Below are 20014 nucleotides of genomic sequence, written 5' to 3'. Positions count from 1 at the left end.
CATACGGCCCCGCGTTCTCCGCTACCTGTAGCCTTCACCTCGGCCCGCGGTTATGAGGCGCCGCAGCACGGACGGCATATTGGCAATCTTTGCCGTATTGTAATGTTTTTGTTTTTCTTCTTCTCTTTCAGGTTAACACTTTCCCGCCAGTCACGCAGCGCCACGACGGGCAGACTCCGCCCTCGGCGCCTCCATGTCCCTCTTGTGCTCTATCTTCGAAGGCTGCACAGGTAAAAGCTGCACAGGTGCTGCGTCATCCGGCTTACAGGCTGACGTCATTACTCCGGCAGGTGACCCCCAGGTCGTATGTGAGCCCACCACTCTCTGCCTCCGCTCCACCCAAAACTCCACCTATTTTACTTTTTGTTTTTTTGTAGTCGGGTTTGTAATTCCCAACGTTTTTTTGCTGCAGGTTCCAGACTGTAAACGATCGCCCAACGTCCAATTTTCAGTTACAGAGTCCAGACCACAGGTGTCTCACTGCACCACAAAAACCATGGTGGTCAGCCCCCGACCCGGGGTCAACCAGGTGAGTTACCAGACACAAAATATTTTATATACGCTAAATTTTGAGGTACATCCCAGTAGTATGAGGGGGGGGGGGTAGGAGCCCTGGAAACGATGGGAACCTTGTTTAAATCCTACAGAGAGAAAAGTGGAAGCAGCAGGATCTCAGCAGCACAGAGAGTTTCAGGAGACAGGTGTACTGGTCTTGAGGCAAGCCACAGACTGAGCGCTACTTAGTGGAAGAAGCAGAGTACCCAGCAGCGCAGAGTATTTCAGGAAATGAGTGTACTGGTCTCGTGGGAGATCATAGACTAAGGGTTACATCGTGTACATAGCAGGGTCTCCACCAAATTTCCATGCCCAGGATGGAGTATACAGAGTAATATTACCTGGTGCCCTCCAGTTGCCCCCCCTCCCTGCTATGGATCCACCGTCTTCGGGTCCCCTCTGTGTTGTCTCAAAAGGGCCGCAGCGCTTCTCAGTCTGAGTATAAGACACGCCCTCTGTTCACGGATTGGATAGAAGTTCTCACTTGAGCAGCTCTGGCCAATCCGAGAACAGTGGGAGTGTCTCAGACTCGTAGTCTAAGAAGCGCTGCGGCCATTATGGGACAGCACAGGGGGGACCCTAAAAGGCGGATCTACGACAGCGGGTCACAAGTGGAGGGCACCGGATATTATTACTCCATACACATCATCATATTTAAAATGTTCCAGGACCGGAGAGTCGCCTTACATTTTTTTTCCAGATTTTGATTTGTGAACTTTTATCTTTCCGCAGATCGTTCTCAACTTTTGTGAGCAGGGAAAGGGTCTTACCCTGGAGAATGTGTCCACGGAGAGCGCCCCCCAGTGCCCGGGAGGAGCCCACTGCCCGCAGAGAGCGGTCAAGCAGGTGAGCTGGTCCTCAGTGGATGGAGAAGATGGGACGTGTCCTGGATCACAGGATGGGACCCTCCGCAGCGCAGCCGTTCTTGTTTTACGTCGTGGCTATTTTAGAGGTTTAACCCCTTAGAGACACGGCCAATTTGAGTTTTTTTCTCCCCGCCTTCCAAAAGCCATAACTTTTCTATTTCTTCGTCATACATAGCCAAGTGAGGGCTTGTTTTTTGCGGGACAAGTTGTAGTTTTTCATGGCACCATTTATTGTACTGGGAATCTGAAAAAAAAATATTTGTGGGGTGAAACGGGCAAAAAACAGCGATTACTCAATTTTTTGGGGGGGTTTTGTTTTTACGGCGTCTTCAGGCGGTAAAAACGAGATATTCACCTTATTCTACGGGTTGATACGATAACGGCGAAACCAAATTTATGTTTTGTTTTATGTTTCACCACTTGTGAGGGCTTAAATTTTACAGGGCGAGTTGTAGTTTTCACCGATACCATTTTGGGGTACATGTGACTTTTTTATCACCTTTTTATTACATTTTTTGGAGACCTCATGTGACCAAAAAACAACAATTTGCGTGTTATATATTTTTTCTACGACGTTCACCAAGCGGGTTAAACAGCGCCATATTGTGATAGTTCGGACTTTTACGGGCGTGGCGATACAAGTGATAACTTTTATTTATTTTTTAACATTACTTTAGGAAAAGAGGGATTTTTTTGAACTTTTTTTAAATGATTGATTATTTTTGGATCATTATAAAAATCTTTATTTTAACTGTTTTCCCTTTTTTTCTTTTTTTTTTTGAACCAGCGATCGTTGTATCGTTTGCATAATATACTGTAATACTAATGTATTGCAGTATCTCGTCATACTGACAGTCTCCTTTGAAGCCCAGAGGCAGAGCTTCAAAGGAGTACAAAGATGGCAGATCTGGGGGCCTTCATAACAACCATTGTCACCCACCGATCGCGTCGTTGGGACGGGTCCCCCCTGATTCTAACAATTTAAATGCTGCTGTTGCGATTGATCGTGGCATTTAAGGTGTTAAATGGGCTGAACCAAAGTGATCTTTGATTCCGCCCATTGCCGTGAGGTGTCGCTTGTGTAAGGGCCTGTTCACATCCCCGTTCGCTTTCCGTTCTGGGGTTCCGTCGGAGGTTACTAGTACGTGACATGTCGTTAAGGGGTTTAAGTGTTTCCATATTCAATGTCGGGTTATGAATAGTTCTAGGACATATTGGAGCCTAATCCAAGGTGTCCGCAGTCTAGTGAGAGGACTGGGCGGCGGGAAGACACGTGACGTTCTGCTCTGCACATGTAACAGGTCGGCTGGAGATTCACTTTGTATCTCTTGTTTTATTTCAGGTCGTTCTCATCTTCTTGGATCACCCATGTGAATCCGTCACCCCGACACCTTCCACGTCTTCTTCCACCACGTCTTCTTCCACCACGTCTTCTTCCACCACGTCTTCTTCCATGTCTTCTCAGGAATGTCCGCTCACCCTAAGTTCTAGCACCCAAACTGAAGAGCGAGACGGAAAATCAGAGACCGATGCACAAGTCCATCCAGAGAGGCCTGTCCAGCACCCGTCCTCTCCCCGTCACCTGTCACGCCACGCGAGCACGCAGACTGACCACGCCGAACATCCACAACTAAACCGCGAGACACGAGACTGTCCGCAATCACTGGAGCCCCCCACCGACCCCACCGAGGTCACCCGCCGTCCCGGGGAGCAGAACTGTCCATCCAGCGGTTTATCATCCTCCAAATCACGTGAAGCGGACCAGCAGACCCCTCAGTCATGTCCGGAGCCTGTGCCCGCTGTAAGCTGCGGTACTCAGAGTGATGTCACCGGAAGACAAGCTGAGGTTAATTATCAGCCCCCGGTCTCTGACGGACTCCAGACACCCCCCGAATACTTAGACAAAGAGTTAGACCATCGATCCTGTGCGGTGCCCCCCTCCACTGTGGACCCCGGCATCCAGGCTCAGGTAACGTCAGCTCTCATATACTTCACTGTCGTGATGCAATTCTAGTAAAGACGGATTTAGGATATTCGGTGACTGTCATGTGACAACCCATTTAAAGGGGAAGTCCCTGGTGATCCACGAGCTCGGAGATCCAGCCGTGTGTGATGTGGATCTTGTATGTTTGTTGCTGATCTTCCGATCGTTTTACCCCATGTGATTATTACGCTTATAATTGCAATTCTTATTCGCAGCTTATTGATTACCAAGCACCAAGACATCTCAGGAAATGTGACCCGAGACCGGAGGACCCTCCGCAGGCCCCCGAGGGGACTCCCTGCCGACAGTTCTGCCTGGATCCATCTATAAAGCAGGTAGGGGAATAATCTGTGTGTGTCACCAGCGGATCGTGCCTTGTTCTACAGCAGCCTATCAGAGCTCTCAACTTGCGGCTTCCATTTCTCTTTATTTTGCAGGACAGATCAGTATCAGCCGATCATTATTATTAGAGCAGGTCACAGGAGATACTGGCGTCACTTAGGGTCCCTTTACGCCGTCCGTAACAACGAGCGCCGATCAACGAGACAGCTCATTGATCGGCGCTCGTTTGCTCCTTCAACGTGGAGCTATGTATTGGGACAAGAACTCATTACTACGATCGCTCGTCCCCATACATTTCTATCATGTCGGCGGCGCGTCTTTCTGTTTAAACAGAGAGATTTGCTGCCCGCGACAATATTTTCGGCATCATAAACGATATGATCATGCGATGAACGCTTGTTTCCCCGATCATTGGTTAGTGTAAAAGGACCGTAATGGGGTTGTCCCGCAAAACACATGTATCCCCTATCCAGTGGACAGGGGATACTTGTGTGATCGCTGGGGGTCCGACCGCTGGGACCCCCAGCGATAAGGGGAACGGGGGACCGAAAGTCTTCCGAAGTGCTCCATGAGAGGCTTGGGACTTCCGGGGTCTGTGTCCGGCTTGTGTGTCCATAGAAATGAATGGAGGGCCGGTCACGCATGCGCACAAGCCGTCCATTCGTTTCTGTAGAGCTGCCGGACACAGACCCCGGAAGTCCCGTGCTTCTCATGGAGCACTTCGGGGGACTTTCGGTCCCCTGTTCTCTCACAGCAAACCTCAAGATTTAGTAGAGATTCCATACTTTATCCTGGGAGGAGCTCAGTGTCGCCCCCTGCTGAGTAATAGACCTTAGATGAGCTGCCAGGAGAAGTGGGAAGAAGGAATAATAAAGCTGGACGTCACATGGCAGGCACCTTCATCACCCGACGCACTGAGCTGAATATCTGCTCCGTTCTATTGCACCAGCATTGAAGGGGTCTTCAACCCCCCCCCCCATGAATTTTTTCTGCAAATGTCTGACAATGGTGTAAAATAACAAAACGCGTAACACCCGTCTCTCGCACCAGCGCTCCCCTGCTCCCCCTCTTTGTTTTCCACGCTCTAGTGATGACGTGTTGTCTCGCTGCAGACCATCCCTGTGATTGGCTGCAGGGGTCACATGTCACATATTAGGCAGCGTGTCTCCCACGTGCACAGCACATTTATGATATTTCCTGAGTATTCTCATGTTTTCTGTATCCGGTCACTATATGTTTATGATCCGCGGTCAGTGACTGTGGCCTCTTCTGTATTGTCAGTATGTCGGAGATCTGCTGGGGCAGCATAACGTCTCCCCTCCTCCGTGTGTCCCGGCTGCCGCCTCCTCATCCTCCTCCTCTCCATGTTCCTGTATGTCTGCCCAGCGCCGTGTCAAGCAGGTGAGCGCAGACGTCACTTTACGTAGGTGGTAATTCGCCTTTTAGACTATGTCCCGGCGGCAGGAATAATACTGCGGCGGATTTTGCAGCGGGTTCTGCTGCAAAATCCGCCGTGTGAACGGACCCTACGAGGAAGGTGCTATAAAATGTTCTCTTGTTCTTAGATTGTACTTAATTTTGTGGAGCAGGACAGTGCGGTCGTGAATGAAGAGGTCCCCGCACCCGGCACTACCAGTGACTTATTATCTCCAGTCGTCCCGTCCCGGCAGCACCAGGAGACGCAGGTAGGTCCTAATCCACGTCGCTTCCACGTGACCCATCAGAAACTGATCTGCAAAGATTTCTCCCCCCGACCTGATGTGTATTCTGATGTCATTGGTGTCTATAAAAAGATAATTGCCAGAAAATGGAGGGTTTTGTCCCCAGCATAGCCCCCCTTTATGTACTAACATTTATTAGTAGCTTTATAGGGTACAGCTCAGTGGCTGCTATTGTGCCATGAACCTCCACCTTGAGCCCCCATTTAAAACACGGACTCCACCCCATCCACGTCTCCTTTCTGCACAGGGTTTGTTTTGGTGAGGGGGTAACACCCGCTGAGCTGTTTCCTATAGCGCGTCTAATAAATGGGTCTGGGTATCTCTCATTGACCTTAGTGCAGAGTGACCGCCACGGACACCCCCATTCTTGTGATCTGTGTGGATCCCAGTGGTCCGTTCCCTCCGGATACGATTTAATGTCCGGCGTGTAATCGTCTCACATGGAATTCATGATGTCGTCTCTTCCCAGACCCGTGATTATTTCCTGCCTCGAAAGCCGCAGAGACCTAAAGAGAATCCAGAGGGTCGTCCTCCCAGACCGCCAAAGAGTCGGAGCTGCCCGCCGCTATTGAACGGCCATATGACGTTATCTCTAACTCAGGTGACGCGCTTTCTATGTTAGTGTAACGGTAATCCTATGTTCGGGGGCCGTGTCGCCATGTTCCAAGGATTAACCCATTAATGACTTATCCCTGTTGTCTGCGTTTCCGCATAGGAAGAAGAGATCAGTCCGCACCCTCCTGTGGACCAGATGCCGCCTTGCCCAGAACCACAGGACCAAAGGGACAGATTGAAGATTAAGGTATTGCAGGTCCTGTATAATCCTATCTGCTCGATAATACAATACCAGCCACAGCCCATTCATAGGAGTGGTGCCTTGTATGCCAGAAAGCAGCCACGTTTTTTTGATACAACCCCTTGGCCACATCCATCGTGTATATATACGGAAGTGCCACCATTGGTTAGTGCAATCTGCCGTAGAGATGTACGGCGCAGCGATGGCTTAGCGGCTCCGATCCCATACATTTGACCCCATGGAAGCTGCGGTCAATAGCAACCCGCGGGATCTAATCGGTGAGATAGTGGGGGGGGGGGCTCACTCTGTCACCCGCTCGGTACACCTGTCACGCAATCATGGGGTGCCGATGTGTTGCTTTGGCAGCCGGGGGAGATAACAATGGCCCCCAGGTATGCCATGTACAGAAGCCTATTGGGCCCTGCCAGAGGAATAATACAGAAGTATTGCAGCGTATTAGATGAGCGATCAGAGGATTGCACGTTCAAGTCCCCGACTGGGACTAAAAAAAATCCAAGTTAAAAAAAACCACCCTTATTATTGGAAAATTATTTAATAAGAGATATATAATTTGTGTTGTAGCCTCTGCAGTCCACTCCACGTTTCCATACAGAGGCAGCCAGTAAGAAATCTTATATCGCCCGATATATGTTTATTTAGATGGGTGACGTATGTCTATAGTGGCGCACATAGGAGGTTTATATGGGGAAATCTCTGAAGCGTATAACTCCAGAGTTCACTACGAGTTCAGCGTTTATACCCCCCAGTGACTTCTCTCTCCCTCTTATTTGGCCCCTCAGGTGACATTTGAAGACGTTGCGATATATTTCTCTAAGGAAGAATGGGAATTGCTTGGGACCAACGAGAAGGATCTCTACAGGGAAGTCACGTCTGACAATTACCGATCTCTGGTCTTTCTGGGTAAGTTAGTGAAGGCGGCGCCAGCCCCCCCCCCCCCCGCTCACACCTACAAGAACATCTCATACACCGCGAGATATCGTCCTGATCATCACATCTACACCGATCAACCAAAACATTGTAACCACTGCCGAGAGATGTGAGTAACACTGATGATCTGGTTACAATGGCGCCTGCCAGGGTGGGGAGATTTGACAGCGAGTGACCAGTCAGTTCTTGAAGTTGATGTTGGAAGCAGGAAAAGTGGAGAAGTGTAAAGATCTGAGCGACCGTGACGAGGGACAAATTGTGATGTCTAGACGACTGGGACACAGCATCTCCGGAACGGCCGGTCTAGTGGTCAGTTCCCGGTCTTGTGGGCCGTTTCCCGGTCTGGTGGGCCGTTTCCCGGTCTGGTGGGCCGTTTCCCGGTCTGGTGGGCCGTTTCCCGGTCTGGTGGGCCGTTTCCCGGTCTGGTGGGCCGTTTCCCGGTCTGGTGGGCTGTTTCCCGGTCTTGTCTTGTGGGCTGTTTCCCAGTATGTAGTGGTTAGTACTGACCAAAAGCGATCCAAGGAAGGATAACCAGTGACTGGCGACAGGGTCATAGGCACACAGGGCTCATTGATGTGTGGGGAAGGGGAGGTTAGCCCGTCTGGTCCGATCCCACATCTACTGTAATTACTAATAGTTACTGCCGGCGATGATAGAAAGATGCCCGGACACGCAGAGCATCGCAGCTCGCTGTACATGGGGCTGTGTAGCTGCAGACCGGTCAGATAGCCCATGCTGACCCCTGTCCACCACCGAAAGTAACTACAATGGTCACATGATCATCAGAACTGGAGCAATGGAAGAAGACGCCTGGTCTGATGAATCACGTGTCACATCATGTGGACAGCCGGTGCGGGTGCGTCACTTACCTGGGGGAGAGGTGGCGGCAGGATGCATTATGGGAAGACGACAAACCGGCGGGGGAAGGGTGATGACCTGGGAGACCTGGTGTACTGACATTCATGTGGATGTGACCGGTACCCCCGACCTAAACATTGCTGCAGACCCCCCTTCATAGCAGTGCCCCCCGCCACCCTGCAGGAGAAGGCCCCCGTTTATTATATCTGTGGGTACCGATCACAACATCCGTCTTGGGGCCCGTGCTGTGACCAATATATGTATGTGTGTAATCCGTTCTATTGCTTCACATTATAGTTTTATTCCTCCCCCCAGGGTTCCTGCAGGAGAAGCCGGATCTAGTGTCACGGATTGAGAATAAGGAGGAAAATCTCTGGGTTGGTTCTGGATCCCGGCGGAGGATTCGTCTCTGCGGTGCGTGCACTCGTGATTTATGTTACACACGTTGTCCAGTCTTCTGTACATAAAGCTACATCATTGTATAACCAAATGTTCAGCAATTTGCACCATTTACAAGATCTCCTCTTGCTGTCAGTGAATTGAAACATTGTTTACTTTTGGAGACGGAAACCATTTCTGATCCGGTCCTGCTCACACAGCTGCAGGTTGTTAACATTTTTCAGTCTATCCGCCCGAAGTCCAGTTTTATTATACAATGTTTAAGCTTTTGTTGGTTTCCTGGGTGTCGGTCTGAACTCCAAAGCTGCTTTTTGATTTTCAGAGGACGACCTGTGTTTCCTAGACCAGAATATTAATGGAGTCCACATTTTGGCCAAAGATAATAAAACTTCATCCTGTCCCGGAACAGGTACGATTTTCTTAGCCTTTCCTACTCAAGATAACATCGGGCGTGTCGTGCACGTGTTTGTTTAACATGACATTGACGTCTCCCGTTCCGATCACCCTGATGCGCTCCATTTTTTTAGAGTCTGCTGAGAGTAGTAGTCACCTCGGTGCCTTGATGCGACTGGTGAACGAGATCCCAGGTTTCCTTTTGGGCAGCTCCGTCACAGATGAAAGCAGTTCTCCTGGCCGCAGCATAGAGGATCATGGGAACAACGGACCGTTCCTGGAGGGTGAGCTAAACTTTATCATGATTGTTCTGCACCTCTGCTTGGCAGCTCCAGACATTGTACGTCTCCTTAACGTGAGTAAGTTAAGCCGGCCATACACTTAGATGACAGACGATCGCTCATTCAGCCGACGGCTGTTTATCCCATCCCCCACCCACACACGCATGCTCCCCTCGGTCCAGCGCGCATGTGTTCTTAATAGGGAGTAGGTCACAGCCAGACATTATATTACAAATCAAGGGATCGAGACAGATAAAATCCAACAGTCCGATCCTTATCTACCCCGGCATCTACTCTCGGGGGTGAGTCAGGACACATTAGATGATTAGCCGGTCCCCCGACATTCCTCTAATGTGTATGGCCACCGTTTATCTATCTCTGGGAAAGCTGGGTGACAGCTGATTTGGTCACCACTGCAGCTACCACCTGGGTTTGGGCTTTTTTTTTACCAATAGGCCAGTTATGCAGTGATATGCGAATCAGCAGGTTTGTCCGGTATCTGGGAAAGCTGGGTGGTAACACCTTGGGTGCTCTATTGGCGGTCATATTGGTTGTCACCCAGCTTTTCCAGCAATAACCCGGGCTTGCTAGTGTACTCTCATTGTATTCCTCCTTTCTGGCAGCGCGAGATAGAAGGGATGGGGACCATAGACCATACGTGAAATGTGATCCTCGTTCTGTGCTGACAATCTGATCTTTGCTTCTTGTTTATGAAGTTAAAACAGAGGAAAATTCCCCGACTTGTTCTCCAGCCTTTGCCCTTCTTCCTCTGAGCGAGACCCCAGAAATCACAGCCGGTCTGGGGGCGCACAGGAATAAAGAGCAGAGCAACGGCAGAATAGTGGCCAAAGCAGAAAAAAGTAAGTGCGGCGGCCACGGAGGATTGATTTAATTTATCTGCATTTATTGGCTCTGATTATTGTGTGCCGAGCCCGGGATGACCGAAATATTCCTTCTATTCCAGCAGAGGTCGCTGTGAGTCCGTCATCCAGGTACGGCACGCCGGTCAGTCATCCGCCAGTATCACCGTCACGTATCAAGAGCGACCCGGGCAGCAGCAGAGAGAGAGTACAGGGCGGCCTGCAGATAAAACAAGGTACGTGCACCAGCTGGAACGTAGCGGACCGACGCTGCACATGTGGGAAAATTCGAGGCGACTTCTATATGTTGGAGAGTGCTAAACGGCCATATGTAAAAGATGCAGCGCTGTAATAGAGAAATGACCCGCGCTGTATCCTCTCGCAGAAGAGTTTCCCGCCGACTGCAGTCCTGCTCGCAACCTGATCCGACAACCGAGAGAAATCTCTCCAGTGAGGCCCATCATTTCCCATCTACCGAGGAATCCCCTGTACAGTCCAGGAACCCGGGACCGTCTGATACTTGACCCTTCCAGGAGATCCTGCTCAGGAGGTAAGAGCGCCGTGCTGGGGGAGGGGGGATTTCAAAAAGGGGCATCTGACACATTAGAGATTGGACCCTTCACGTTTCCTTTGGGTCAAGTATTTACTTCTATATTATACAATTCTGACTTCTCCCGGCAGGTGGGTCGTCACTGAGTCGCTCAACAGCTGCCTCGTCCAGGAACCCCAGTGTCTCCCCAGCCTTTCTCAATGATGGAACACACGGCGCTGGTCTGGGGGACTTGAAAATAAAAATTAAACAAGGTCTGTATTGTAGACTGGTGCAGTGTGCGCAGCATTATATTAAACCGCTGCAATTCCCTAATATCTTTATACAAATTTCCACCTATAAACACCGTTTGACTGTTTACATATAGAATAAATCTACACAAAAAGTTGAGTCACTGAAAATATATCACATTACTTATCCTGTACTGATCCTGAGTTATATCCTGTATTATACTCCAGAGCTGCACTCACTATTCTGCTGGTGGAGTCACTGTGTACATACATTACATTACTTATCCTGTACTGATCCTGAGTTACATCCTGTATTATACTCCAGAGCTGCACTCACTATTCTGCTGGTGGAGTCACTGTGTACATACATTACATTACTTATCCTGTACTGATCCTGAGTTATATCCTGTATTATACTCCAGAGCTGCACTCACTATTCTGCTGGTGGAGTCACTATGTACATACATTACTTATCCTGTACTGATCCTGAGTTATATCCCGTATTATACTCCAGAGCTGCACTCACTATTCTGCTGGTGGAGTCACTGTGTACATACATTACATTACTTATCCTGTACTGATCCTGAGTTATATCCTGTATTATACTCCAGAGCTGCACTCACTATTCTGCTGGTGGAGTTACTGTGTACATACATTACATTACTTATCCTGTACTGATCCTGAGTTACATCCTGTATTATACTCCAGAGCTGCACTCACTATTCTGCTGGTGGAGTCACTGTGTACATACATTACATTACTTATCCTGTACTGATCCTGAGTTACATCCGGTATTATACTCCAGAGCTGCACTCACTATTCTGCTGGTGGAGTCACTGCGTACATACATTACATTACTTATCCTGTACTGATCCCGAGTTACATCCTGTATTATACTCCAGAGCTGCACTCACTATTCTGCTGGTGGAGTCACTGTGTACATACATTACATTACTTATCCTGTACTGATCCTGAGTTACATCCTGTATTATACTCCAGAGCGGCACTCACTATTCTGCTGGTGGAGTCACTGTGTACATACATTACATTACTTATCCTGTACTGATCCTGAGTTACATCCTGTATTATACTCCAGAGCTGCACTCACTATTCTGCTGGTGGAGTCACTGTGTATATACATTACATTACTTATCCTGTACTGATCCTGATTTACATCCTGTATTATACTCCAGAGCTGCACTCACTATTCTGCTGGTGGAGTCACTGTGTACATACATTACTTATCCTGTACTGATCCTGAGTTATATCCTGTATTATACTCCAGAGCTGCAATCACTATTCTGCTGGTGGAGTCACTGTGTACATACATTACATTACTTATCCTGTACTGATCCTGAGTTACATCCTGTATTATACTCCAGAGCTGCACTCACTATTCTCCTGGTGTAGTCACTGTGTACATACATTACATTACTTATCCTGTACTGATCCTGATTTACATCCTGTATTATACTCCAGAGCTGCACTCACTATTCTGCAGCCTCAGAAATCTCCCTGCATTCCCTGCTTGTTCAGTGTCTGCACATATCTTGCTCTGGTGATTTGCGTTCTCTCTTTACACTAGGCGCTGGCGCTGTTCATTATTCTAATGTAGAAAAAACTGTCTCACTGCGTTATAGGAACTCTGACTCCAGGAAGGGCGTTGTCTATAAGGTTGTTCTATAGACAGAATACACACGATACAGCTATATAGATCGATCTATATGTTCTGTTATTTTGAACATCTTAACAAAATACTAGAGTCCAAATAAATAATATATGTTCCTTTTATATAAGGGCAGAAGGAAGTCGCTTGTTGGCTATAGAGGAATAGTTTGTACAGTCAAATTCCTTTACTCCGGCATCAAATAACGGAACATCTGATAATCCGGCACCATCGAGTGTGTTGGTGTTTTGTGTGAACCTTCCTGACACTGATTCCCTTTGATCATTACTATGGCTATAAGGTTCTGCAGCGGGATACACTTGTATGTATATAGCATTCAGTATATTCCATAGTGATGAAAGTAGAGTTTATTTTTTGACTGACGTCTTGCAGAGGATTCTGGGAGTGAGAGAGACTTGGTGGAGTCCCCAGTTTATGCGAGAAGAGTTTACCATCCCCCAGCGTCGTCCTCCACAGCCCTGCAAGCAGAGCGAGATCACTGGAGACTGGCCGCTTCTCCCCTGAGATCCTCTGCAGGTACCGTGTCCCTTCCTGTATTGTTGTTTGTGCTTATCTGAATTGTCTAATGGATTCTGAGGTAGAATGAAATCCACCTCCTATCTCAGCGGATTCTCAGGCTGCTGTTTGTCTCTGTGCTTTACACTGCAGCTCTGCTCCATTAGGAAACCGCTATGATTGATTAATGACTCAAGCTTAGATGCATTGTCTGTTGGGTTCTGCAGTAGTCTAAAAACCTTCTCCTGTCTCATCAGATCCTCAGGCTGCCGTTTGTCTCTCTCCATGCTTTACACTGCAGCTCTGCTTCATTAGGACACAGCTATGATTAATGACTCCAGCTTTACTGCATTGTCTGTTGGATTCTGTAGTAGTCTGAAATCCTTCTCCTTTCTCATCAGAAGCCCATTGCGGCTGATCTGGGGGAAATTAGCCTCAATAAGGGGAAAGAGTCTGGAAAGAGTCTAACGGTGCTTAATGTCGACTATCGAAAACTAATGTCTAATAAAGTATAAGTGCTTTCCCACCTTTACAAATGTACAGTCCCCCACACTGAACCCTTCTCGGTAGGCCCTTCATGACTTTCTCTGTGCCCCTCTGTACTGGATCTCCTTTTTAATCCAATCATCCTGTCGTACAGATGCTGCTCCGGGAAGCTCCCCCTTACACAGACTGGTGAACTGCCTGAAGGAGATTACTGCCGGCCGCCCACGACCTTACAGCAGCACGTTGTCCACTACGCGATGGGGAACCAACATGAGCAGAGTCTGTGCAGGTAACTTTACTGCAGTGCTGCAAAACGTTCACCTGGTGGAGGAAAGGATAACTGCAACTCACGTGTACACAGCTGTAAACTTACACTCCATGCACGCAGCGATAACGTCATGGACGTGGAGGCTTTCAGTAGGGACCGAGGGGTAGTTTGTTTTTAAATATGTGTAGGGAGCAGGCTGCTGCTTTCTCCCGTAATCCTTCGTACCTCTAATATTACTCGTGTTACCCCCTTAGGCTTGTAGGTTGCACACAAATTATTTTTTTATTGTCCCATTGCATCTAAAAAGAAAAAAAAACAAAAAACTTTGCAAATCATCTTAATTAAAAATGTCATATTGTTTTGGGTCTACAGCTACTATACAGACCTATGTGTTTCCATGGTAACAGACAACAAACAAAACCCTGTGTAGTCTGACCCTGCAGTCCTATTGCCTTCCATCGGCTAGGTAAGCAAGAAGTATAGGACAGATGGAAGGCAATGTGACTTCAGCACCAGACACACAGGGTTTTTCTTTGTCTGTTACCATGGGGCTGTGGACCCAAAACGATAGAAAATATTAACGTATATGATTTTTTTCCATTTATATGCATTGGAAAAATAAAACGAAAAGGTGGAGATGGCGATACCAGAGGGGTTTCCATTTGAGACATTTATGGCATATTGATTTGATACGCCATAAATGTCAGGCCGCCGACCAATCGAGAGCCTGGGGGGGGGTGCCCGTTCCTTTTGGAGCGGACCCAGGTACCATTAATGTTATTGAGGGTTATAGACGCAGCCAAGTGACCGCACATCGGATATTATATGGTGGTAGTTCGTACTTCGTGTACCGTGCCGCGTTCCTATTTGCAACTTTTTTGCCATCCTCTCCTTTTTCTTGTGGGCGTTGGGTCAGTAAGGACTGTTTTTTTTCTTATAGAAGCCTCCAGCAGAGCAAACAGTTCATATGTCTCCCGGGACCCCCGGATTCTTGCCCCTCAGCCCAATCCTTTCACTGTAGCAGTCACCAATGGAGCGGCCCAGCTAAGGGGCATAGAGTCAAAGACCTTCGAGAGCCCGAACACAAGGTCGTGCAGAGAGGGTGAGGAGATGGGGTGATGGCAGCGCTGGGCTGTGCCTGGCTGTGGGCATTGGGTGGCTTGTGCAGGTTTTTATGGTTAATGACTCCTGTATTTTAATTGCTCCAGAGTCGCATGTGAGCAGTGTTCCTCTGACGGCACTGGGGAAGTGTCTGGAAAAGATCCACTCCCGAGCTTCCAGCGGACAGAACGTGGTGGCGTACCACAACCGTGAGGAACCCCGCAGAACAGAACTGGTAGTGAAGAGAAGCCACTCGGATGGTAAGATGGAGGTTAAAGGGGGTCTCGCCTTGGACAATCCCTACTTGTTAGTCACTTGACAACAGAGGCGGATTTGGCATTTATTGGGCCCCAAACTAAGTTGTCTGGGGGGGGCCTAATAAATAACTTTTTTTTTTTTTTGCTCCCTTCGTGCCACCTCAAAGCAGCAATGCCCCCTAATTGCCTCCCCATACAGAACTAGTGCCCCCTAACATAGCCCCGTTTCAGCAGACTATTCTTCAGGCCTCTTCTGCCCCGTGCAGTCGGCGGCTCAGTGCACTCTGGTGCGATGGCGTCTTCGCTCTGGTCTGCGACAGGGTCGGGTCAGTAAATGAATTGTGGAGCAGGGAGCTGACTGCTCCCTGCTCTACCATCGTATTCAATTATATCTACGTCCTAAAGTTTGTATCTGCGTGCCGGGCCGGTAGTTATGCCGCTGCCCACAACTGTCCGTAGTTAAACTTGCAAGTTTTGGCGCTGTCAGTGGTCCCAATAGGGGCCTCCTGACCTCTGGGGGCCCAACGCATTTGCGTTGGTTGCGTGGCAGTAGATCACACATTGTCCTCCTGCTAGTACCTCCAGTGATCGGCTGTGATCTGTGGGGAAAACTGGCAGTAAATATTCAGTTCCCCTGCAGCGCCACCACAGGAGAAATTAAGCATTACACAGTGTCCATTCATATCAATGTGTTGTCTGGGTAATACAGGACGGGTCCTCCAGAGAGGGAGACGCCCTACGTGACCGCTCTCCACTCTGGCCGAGAGATGGGGACCCCCCTCTATATCAGAATGACCTAATAGGGTGTATGATATGGGTTTTCTAAACTAGACGGTCCCTTTAATGACTATTATAATAGACATCCTATATAAGAACTGTGTTTGTCTTCACTGCTGGTGCGTTCTCAGATGACACAAGACTCCTGCGGTACCATTAGGGACTTCCTGATGATAACTATTCCTGACCTGTTAGACGTCCACATTGGTGGGGTCACCTGGATACACGTGCACTGCCGTCCCTCCTATGACAGTTGGATCCAATGACATCAGTCCCATTGACTTCGGTGGGTACGGCTGCACGTGTAGGGGCCACAGCTCCTGGATCCACCAATAAGATCTTCTGACATATCAAGAACATTTTTAATGGATAGTCCCAACGACACAACCCCTGTACATTTGCTCTATATGGGATTCGGAGCGTCTCAGACAGAGCGGCCGTCACTCTGGGGACTCTTTCCAGCCATGTATTACATTGTCACGTGAAAGGCCGGCATGTAATACTACAGCAAAAGAAAAATAATACAATGTGGATCCTGTATCTTCTCTGTATCCGGGGATAGGTAAATAATGATGCTGAGTTTCGGGGTGCTCTGTCTTTCCAGATCTGCCCTGTCGGCCCGGTGTGTTCAGCGGTGCAAAGAGGCCGGCCCTGGAAGTGTCCAGCTCCTCCCGCGTTGTCAGCAGCTCTTCTCCCGCCCACCGCGATTTGTGGAGACCTCCAGAGGAGCTGCCCAGAGCCCCCAGTGAGGGTACGTGTTACTATGGAAACAAGCGGATGTAATGAAGACACTTGTGGGGTCCAAACCCAGGAGCTCCTGGTCTTCAGTAAACCGCCTGCGTCCGCAGCACTAAACTTTGGTCGTGTTGTAGGCTTCATGTCATCGGGGTGTTCCGGGGTAATAAAGCGTAATCGCTGTATAAATAGAAAGTTCTACAACTTCCCAATATACGTTGGGGTGGATTTATGTGTTTAGCTCACAGAGCATTGTCTCTGTCAACATTTACCGCCTCTGAATGTAAACAAGTGTTTTCATTCACTGACAGCAAGCCCATATATTGAAAATGGTGACATGAAACACAAAGGGTTAAATGTAGCAAGACCGGTACCGAGGAAAAGTGGAGTAGTTACCTATAGCTGCCAATCAGGTTGCTGCTTTCAATCTTCCGAAGGCCCAGAAATTTGATTGGTTGCCTGGGCACTACGCCACTTTTTCTTTGCCCCGGTGCAAAATCTACCCCAATGTATGCTGGGAAGTGGCAGAAGATTTATACAGTGTTAAAGCTTTATTAACAACGGTCTCCAGTCCAGACAACAAAGGCAGCTGCAGAAATCCCACGCTCGTTTGTTACAATGTATCAGGCCCACTGTCATTTTTATCCGCAATTACGGATAAATATACGGATACATTGATAGGCCCACAGGCACCTTCCTGTATCCTTATGGGTAAGTGACCGTGCCGTGGAAATTCCCTGCAAAAAATAGAACATGTCTTTTTGAATTTGCGGACCGTGCTCCTATACTTTATAATGGGAGCACGGCCCGCAAATGCAGGTGACAGTCCGCGGCCATCCGTGCCCATAATCACGGGCCATATGCAGGGGTCGGGGCCTCAGTCTGGAGTCCAGGATGTTTAATTAGGAACATTGTCTGGACTGATACATTGTATCCACTTCTCAGCTGAGAGCAGGATTAGCTATGTATAGGTTTACTGCCTATGGAAACAAGAGTGTTGTCATTCACTGACAGCAAACGTCCTGAAACTGGTGAAGAATTAAAACCTAAAATATGTTACAAAGTTGTAGAACTTTTCATTTATGGAAAACCGGAAAACCCCTTTACGCCCCTGTATTGACACTTGGTGCTTTCTTGGCTCGCTCAGTCCGAGGTTCTTGGGGTCACTTTGTTTTGGGTTTATCATGTTTTCTTGCCGCGTTTATCGTGGCGCTGCTGTAAATTCTTCTCTCCCCCTCTGATCACGCAGATTATCCTATTGGAAACTCCCATCTGATGAGTGTCATGAACTGCGTGAGGAAGATCCCCGGCTGTCGGCCCAGTCCTTCCATACACGCCTCGTCCACAGCAGACCCGGGCCGCACCTGCACACAAGGTGACTATCCGCATCCTAGCTGCACACAAGGTGACTGTCCGCATCCTAGCTGCACGCAAGGTGACTGTCCGCATCCTAGCTGCACGCAAGGTGACTGTCCGCATCCTAGCTGCACGCAAGGTGACTGTCCGCATCCTAGCTGCACGCAAGGTGACTGTCCGCATCCTAGCTGCACGCAAGGTGACTGTCCGCATCCTAGCTGCACGCAAGGTGACTGTCCGCATCCTAGCTGCACGCAAGGTGACTGTCCGCATCCTAGCTGCACGCAAGGTGACTGTCCGCATCCTAGCTGCACGCAAGGTGACTGTCCGCATCCTAGCTGCACGCAAGGTGACTGTCCGCATCCTAGCTGCACGCAAGGTGACTGTCCGCATCCTAGCTGCACGCAAGGTGACTGTCCGCATCCTAGCTGCACGCAAGGTGACTGTCCGCATCCTAGCTGCACGCAAGGTGACTGTCCGCATCCTAGCTGCACGCAAGGTGACTGTCCGCATCCTAGCTGCACGCAAGGTGACTGTCCGCATCCTAGCTGCACGCAAGGTGACTGTCCGCATCCTAGCTGCACGCAAGGTGACTGTCCGCATCCTAGCTGCACGCAAGGTGACTGTCCGCATCCTAGCTGCACGCAAGGTGACTGTCCGCATCCTAGCTGCACGCAAGGTGACTGTCCGCATCCTAGCTGCACGCAAGGTGACTGTCCGCATCCTAGCTGCACGCAAGGTGACTGTCCGCATCCTAGCTGCACGCAAGGTGACTGTCCGCATCCTAGCTGCACCCAAGGTGACTGTCCGCATCCTAGCTGCACCCAAGGTGACTGTCCGCATCCTAGCTGCACCCAAGGTGACTGTCCGCATCCTAGCTGCACCCAAGGTGACTGTCCGCATCCTAGCTGCACCCAAGGTGACTGTCCGCATCCTAGCTGCACGCAAGGTGACTGTCCGCATCCTAGCTGCACGCAAGGTGACTGTCCGCATCCTAGCTGCACGCAAGGTGACTGTCCGCATCCTAGCTGCACGCAAGGTGACTGTCCGCATCCTAGCTGCACGCAAGGTGACTGTCCGCATCCTAGCTGCACGCAAGGTGACTGTCCGCATCCTAGCTGCACGCAAGGTGACTGTCCGCATCCTAGCTGCACGCAAGGTGACTGTCCGCATCCTAGCTGCACGCAAGGTGACTGTCCGCATCCTAGCTGCACGCAAGGTGACTGTCCGCATCCTAGCTGCACCCAAGGTGACTGTCCGCATCCTAGCTGCACGCAAGGTGACTGTCCGCATCCTAGCTGCACGCAAGGTGACTGTCCGCATCCTAGCTGCACGCAAGGTGACTGTCCGCATCCTAGCTGCACGCAAGGTGACTGTCCGCATCCTAGCTGCACGCAAGGTGACTGTCCGCATCCTAGCTGCACGCAAGGTGACTGTCCGCATCCTAGCTGCACGCAAGGTGACTGTCCGCATCCTAGCTGCACGCAAGGTGACTGTCCGCATCCTAGCTGCACGCAAGGTGACTGTCCGCATCCTAGCTGCACGCAAGGTGACTGTCCGCATCCTAGCTGCACGCAAGGTGACTGTCCGCATCCTAGCTGCACGCAAGGTGACTGTCCGCATCCTAGCTGCACGCAAGGTGACTGTCCGCATCCTAGCTGCACGCAAGGTGACTGTCCGCATCCTAGCTGCACGCAAGGTGACTGTCCGCATCCTAGCTGCACGCAAGGTGACTGTCCGCATCCTAGCTGCACGCAAGGTGACTGTCCGCATCCTAGCTGCACGCAAGGTGACTGTCCGCATCCTAGCTGCACGCAAGGTGACTGTCCGCATCCTAGCTGCACGCAAGGTGACTGTCCGCATCCTAGCTGCACGCAAGGTGACTGTCCGCATCCTAGCTGCACGCAAGGTGACTGTCCGCATCCTAGCTGCACGCAAGGTGACTGTCCGCATCCTAGCTGCACGCAAGGTGACTGTCCGCATCCCAGCTGCACGCAAGGTGACTCTCCGCATCCCAGCTGCACGCAAGGTGACTCTCCGCATCCCACCTGCACGCAAGGTGACTCTCC

At 49.7% G+C, this 20014-nt stretch overlaps 1 protein-coding gene across 8 annotated transcripts in view; it reads left to right on the top strand.

Annotated features, from left to right (window-relative positions):
* Positions 1–20014, top strand: part of LOC142652234 (uncharacterized) — a 104271-nt gene that overhangs the window by 18828 nt on the left and 65429 nt on the right. For 4 of the 8 annotated variants that reach the window (XM_075827864.1, XM_075827866.1, XM_075827860.1 and 1 more), the window contains exons 3-25: positions 132–230; positions 413–529; positions 1288–1401; positions 2764–3390; positions 3621–3740; positions 5029–5148; positions 5313–5432; positions 5938–6069; positions 6184–6270; positions 7065–7185; positions 8386–8484; positions 8792–8878; positions 8997–9146; positions 9860–10003; positions 10108–10239; positions 10389–10553; positions 10685–10807; positions 12843–12986; positions 13606–13740; positions 14660–14821; positions 14928–15080; positions 16459–16605; positions 17839–17964. In XM_075827864.1, coding sequence (XP_075683979.1) covers positions 132–230; positions 413–529; positions 1288–1401; positions 2764–3390; positions 3621–3740; positions 5029–5148; positions 5313–5432; positions 5938–6069; positions 6184–6270; positions 7065–7185; positions 8386–8484; positions 8792–8878; positions 8997–9146; positions 9860–10003; positions 10108–10239; positions 10389–10553; positions 10685–10807; positions 12843–12986; positions 13606–13740; positions 14660–14821; positions 14928–15080; positions 16459–16605; positions 17839–17964 — 3424 coding nt within the window. The remainder of the gene's footprint in view (positions 1–131; positions 231–412; positions 530–1287; positions 1402–2763; positions 3391–3620; positions 3741–5028; positions 5149–5312; positions 5433–5937; positions 6070–6183; positions 6271–7064; positions 7186–8385; positions 8485–8791; positions 8879–8996; positions 9147–9859; positions 10004–10107; positions 10240–10388; positions 10554–10684; positions 10808–12842; positions 12987–13605; positions 13741–14659; positions 14822–14927; positions 15081–16458; positions 16606–17838; positions 17965–20014) is intronic. The other 4 variants (XM_075827859.1, XM_075827861.1, XM_075827863.1 and 1 more) reach the window with 4 other exon arrangements.

Source organism: Rhinoderma darwinii, chromosome 5, assembly GCF_050947455.1.
Source record: "Rhinoderma darwinii isolate aRhiDar2 chromosome 5, aRhiDar2.hap1, whole genome shotgun sequence".
Lineage (NCBI taxonomy): Eukaryota > Metazoa > Chordata > Amphibia > Anura > Rhinodermatidae > Rhinoderma > Rhinoderma darwinii.
The sequence above is the reverse complement of the archived record's forward strand: the minus strand, read 5'-3'. Positions and strand labels throughout refer to the sequence as shown.